At 37.0% G+C, this 5294-nt stretch overlaps 1 protein-coding gene across 2 annotated transcripts in view; it reads right to left on the reverse strand.

Moving 5' to 3' along the window:
- Window positions 1-1567: 1567 nt before the first annotated feature.
- The window catches only part of LOC106813566 (G patch domain-containing protein 4-like), a 17808-nt gene continuing 14081 nt past the window's right edge, over window positions 1568-5294 (reverse strand). For both annotated transcript variants that reach the window (XM_014817734.1, XM_014817735.1), the window contains exon 5: window positions 1568-2506. In XM_014817734.1, coding sequence (XP_014673220.1) covers window positions 2053-2506 — 454 coding nt within the window. In that variant the 3' untranslated portion in view covers window positions 1568-2052. The remainder of the gene's footprint in view (window positions 2507-5294) is intronic.

A 5294-nucleotide genomic window follows, 5' to 3' on the forward strand; every position in this document is an offset into this window, starting at 1 on the left:
GTGATTCTACATGAATATTAGAGAGAGAGAGAGAGAGAGAGAGAGAGAGAGAGAGAGAGAGAGAGAGAGAGAGCAGATTGATTGAAATTAGATCAGCTCGAATACATCTCTTACCAACAGGATGACGTACGGACCAGTGATCCACCATAATAAACTTGATCGTTATATCCGTGTGAATGCAATAGGTGATCTATCCAAATACATACTCATACGCTATAGCAGTGCACCTGTGTATTATCATTATGACTATCATATTCTTATCGCAATAGCTGCTCCATCGTCATACCATGAACATTTATAGAGTCTAACATTTATATTCTCTTATTTCAATTTTAGAAGGCATGATAACAGACCAAAATTGCAATAAAAATTACAATTGATAAAAATTCACTTGAATGACTAAACCTAGTATAAACGGTTGTTGTTAAATATTTTTTCCTTTGTAGGGCCTACAGTATCTGTTTAACGAATAATTAAATCGGCTGAATTCTTATATACCAACTGCATGTATTAAGTAATTTTTTATGCAAAAATATCTGAATAAACATTTCAGTAACGCTGATAAGGTCTCTATGTCCACCAGGGTACTATCGGAGGGTACCCTGGGTCAAGGAGCTACATATAACAGCTATATGTAGTTATATGTATAACTATATATTATAGTTATATGTATTAACAGTTATATGTAGCTCCTTGCCCTGGGTATGGTTCGATATATCGGAAAGTACCTCGGGGTACGCTGCGATATGTCGCTGCGTACCCTGCATTGTCCCATCGTACCATGACTTTCAGCCAACTGATGTCGTAATACATACACTCTGTCAAGTTACCACATCACATAGAAGAAACTACAAAACATCGCAATCCAATAAAAATGTATGCTATGTTTGACTATATTTTTCTTTTTCCTTTTTCATATATTCATATTTTCATTTTCATATTCATTTTCATATTATTCAAATATTCATGATCTGAGAGAAATCTTTCCAAATGTACACCACCAACGGGCACAACAGTGCTATCAACCTGCATGTTGCATAATTACACGGTGATACATACAATTTCCAGAAGAAATGCGAATACTGAAACGAATATTTTGCGGAAACGGACCCAAAACAAGAAACGGGAGCATAAAGTCAGGGTACGGTGGGACAATGCAGGGTACGCAGCGACATATCGTATAGTACCCCGAGGTACTTTCCGATATATTGAACCGTACCCAGGGTACCCTCCGATAGGGGTGCTGCTATCCCCCGGGCATGGAGTGAGGGTCACGCAACGTGGCAGCACTAGTGTTAGGGTTAGGGTTAGGGTTAGGGTTAGGGGGCAGGGTTAGGGTTAGGGTTAGGGTTTTTGCATCATGATATCTGTCCCCACACCACAGATTAATTTTTGTGGATGACGCCCCTATATATAGAGATCCGATATATAGATATTTAGTGTTAGGGTTATGGTTACCACAGACTAAAGGATACACTACACTGTATCCGTTAGTCTGTGTGGCTACTGTTAAGTTTTGAAGTATACGTCAACTGTATCACGTGACCCTCACTCCACGCCCGGGGGATAGCAACACCCCTCCGATAAGTACCCTGGGGTACATAGACCCTATCAGCTTCAGTAACTGCTCCACTATAATGACCTTGTGACAAGAGCAGTTAATGACATTCAACAACTACTGCAATAGGGTAAGGTCCATTTCATAATTTTTGTTCAACAATCCATATAATATATCCATATATTATTTATAGTCTACCCAAAATGTCATGAAGTTTAATTTAAAGGGTTTGAACCCTGCAAGCATTAAATTCACACAATCTTTGGTTTCAGGAAGTACCAATATATTATTGAGTTAAATATTAACATATACATTGTTATTATTCAATTTCTAATGTTACAGTAATACGAAAGCGATATCACTGAAATGCATTTAGAAGCGAGATTAATGAGGTGATCACCTTTGAAACCAAAATATCACAATAGCCAGAAATTTTTTTTGTAGACAATACTTCTTAATTATCTATATATTTCATGTCACACATTTTACAATTTTTATGACTTCTTTTTAACAATTTTTTCTATTCTTTTGGATGACTTTTTTGATTTTCTTACTGGCTTACATTCTTCATTGCTGCATATTGCCTGATCATCGATCTTTCTCTTCCGTTTGCCTTTTTTTCTCTTCGATTTTAAAGTTACATTAGTCGCATGAAAAGAGTGAATGCCATTTTTCACGGTGGCTTCTTCTAAATTAAGTCTATCACAGTCATTTGTTTCACTATGCTCTATTTCATTACATTCAGATGGTGCCACAGTTTTTTTATTTTTCTTGTTTTTCTTCTTCTTTTTTTCCTGCAAAGGTGACATTTCAGCATTGTTGTTTGTCACACCAGTATCTATTGTTGATAACGTGAGTAAAGAGGTTTTAGGTATCGCTGTCAACTCTTCTTCAATCCTTGCCAGTCTTGCAAGCTTGCCATTCATTGCCATTCCATGCCTTGCACCCCTAGCAATACGTAAGGTCAAGGTAACAAATCAGAAACGATAGAAAATCTAAACTAATCACTTACACACACTCATTTTCCATGAGAATATTTTAGAATTATTCTTGTATTAGCTTCTCCATCAGAAGGGAACAAATGAAAAAGCTGGAATTAGCCAATCAGTTGAGATCTGACCAAATAGAAAAATATACCACAATTATTACTCTAATGTATTAGAACATGAACCAGGTAGTTACATAAAACAGTCATTTTAAAAGAATATTGAATGTAAATGTATAACGTAAATAAACAGAAAAAAAATGCAGTTCTGATGATCTGTGATGACTGTAATAATACTTGACTGTGAATGCAGAGATGCCAACATATATTTGAAGCAATCTGTAGTTTCTGGCCATCAAATTAGTAGTTCGAGGGTCCCGTACTGACCCGAGTTTGCTAGGGGGGTCCGGCATGCCCCCCGGAAAAAATTTTGAGATGCAATTTCCTGCATTCTGAGGGTATTTTCCAGCTATGGCACAGTATATTATACATCGCAGTTAAATATACTGTGCCATAGCTGGAAAATCTTAGCTAAACATAGTAATGAGTCTATTCCTGTCCTCGGCCAAAGTGATGCAAGAGTATTCTGATACTTTACCTTCCGGCTTATTATTTACTCATGTATACAAATAGGATAGTGTTAAACTGCTGAGCCACTTATTTCAGTGCTATTTATTTATATGTAGCCACTTATTTATATGCTAACCAATGCTGAGCAGAAAAAGAGCTTATGAAATACAGGGAATTCAAGGATAAAAACAAGAGTGCAGCCGCATTTATAGTGATTTATTATATAATTTATACCGGGTAGAGGGAAGAACTATTTTACAGTCAATAACCATTTGCAGATTATTACCTTGTAAATTTGGACTCTTAATTATAAAGCTGTAATATTTCGATCGTGCAAATTAAGTTCCGACATTTGAATAGATATGTTAGGTAATAAAGGTAATGCCTTACTTGTGAAACACCTACAAATTATAGCTAAATGAATAGATATATATAATCATGTGCATTATATATATATATATATATATATATATATAGAATTATGCATAGACTTTTTTTTATAAGATTGAACTTATTACCACAGGTTCACAGGCACTTGGAACGTCTCAATAAAAAATAATAATGGTAAATAAACACGAAATGTCTTTACTACCAAAGTCTTAATGTTTCTCTACTCTATTTCGCCTATAATCAACTGTAAATGCCGGTCAAATGCTCATCTGCAACACACAAGTACACCGCACGCTAGCTGCTGCACACCAACACATAAATGTATAGCAGGTAGGAAAGTGTGCTGCCAAAATTTGCTCGACGCTCGCTTGATTTCATACGAATACAACACAAATATTCAACCATTCTACGCCATCTTTGTTTCTCTTTGAAGAACAGTATTCACTTGTTATAAAAACATATCTGTGTTCTTAACCGAGCTGTGTCATGCGAAATCACCCAACGCCTGACGAAATTCTCGCGTTCGATCCCGTTGTGCAGTTTATGTAAATGGCTGTCGGAATCAGGAAACACCCACGGCGCTCTTCGTGACCTCATTTTTGCGCCGCAATGATGCAACACTTTGCAACGCTCCACTGGCGGCTTTGACGAGGCTCGTACAAAAGTTGGAAAGCAGCGTGGTAGTTTCCCAAAATGCAGTGCGCGCCTATAGCCCTGTACCAAACTGCATGCAGCACCCCAAATTCCACGACAGATGGCGCTCTCGCCTCAATTCACCACTGCCATAAGTAGATTCCATTACATTTTGTAACGCTTTAAAGTTTTACAACAGCCAAGTTACTTGTATCCTATCAAGAGCTAATATATATTAGCTTCTTGATCCTATGTAATAAGATTTTGACTAAAAAAGTTGCAGATATTAAAATCCGACCGTTATTTCATGAAAAATTTGATAAAATAGTACACGCGATTGTGCGCCCAGTTACCTCTTTCAAATCATACGCTGTTTACGAATCTCCATTCGCTGGATTTCCCCGGAGCTCCGCCCACTTTAAAAATAGTGCTAGCATTGGCAGTGGTATCCTGAGTGCACGAAGAGGCACTGCATGCAGTTTGGCAGCACCCTTCGTATAACTCAGGATACCACTGCCACAAGGCTGGTACTATTTTTCAGTGGGTGGAGCTCCGGGGAAATCCAGCAAATGGCATCCAACGGCCGTGAAGTCTATCAAATTTCTATGATTTGCATGTTTGTTGGTAGACAAATTTAGATTTTAAGCCGACTACGCAAAATGTATCAAGAGACAATGTTCGAGAATTAGGTATATTGGCAAGCATCCGAAAATTCATGATAATATTAATAAAAACACGTGAACTTAGTTTAGTAAACAGCGTAATGATTTGAAAGTAGTAAACGGGCACACAATACGCGCACTATTTCGTATCACTATTTTATCAATTTTCATAAATAATGGTTGGATTTTTTAATATCTTTGCAACTTTTATCTTACTATATTTGGCGAATGTTGTATGTATGTATGTATGTATGTATGTATGTTAATGAAAGGCTCCGTCAGTTTGGATCCAAATAGCGCCAAATTTACAGAAGAGATCGATGAGTACACGGGACGGGTTCTAAACTATACTCGGTTGAAACCGTTTGTTCGGTCTTAAAAAGACAAAAAAACACACAAAAGGTAAACATTTGCCTGAAATAGGGGGCGCTGTTTTGTTTTCGTTCTGTTTGTATTTCGTTTTGTTTCAACAGGTTTTAATTCTGTGTTGTTTCTG

Source organism: Priapulus caudatus, unplaced genomic scaffold (assembly GCF_000485595.1).
Source record: "Priapulus caudatus unplaced genomic scaffold, Priapulus_caudatus-5.0.1 Scaffold792, whole genome shotgun sequence".
Lineage (NCBI taxonomy): Eukaryota > Metazoa > Priapulida > Priapulimorpha > Priapulimorphida > Priapulidae > Priapulus > Priapulus caudatus.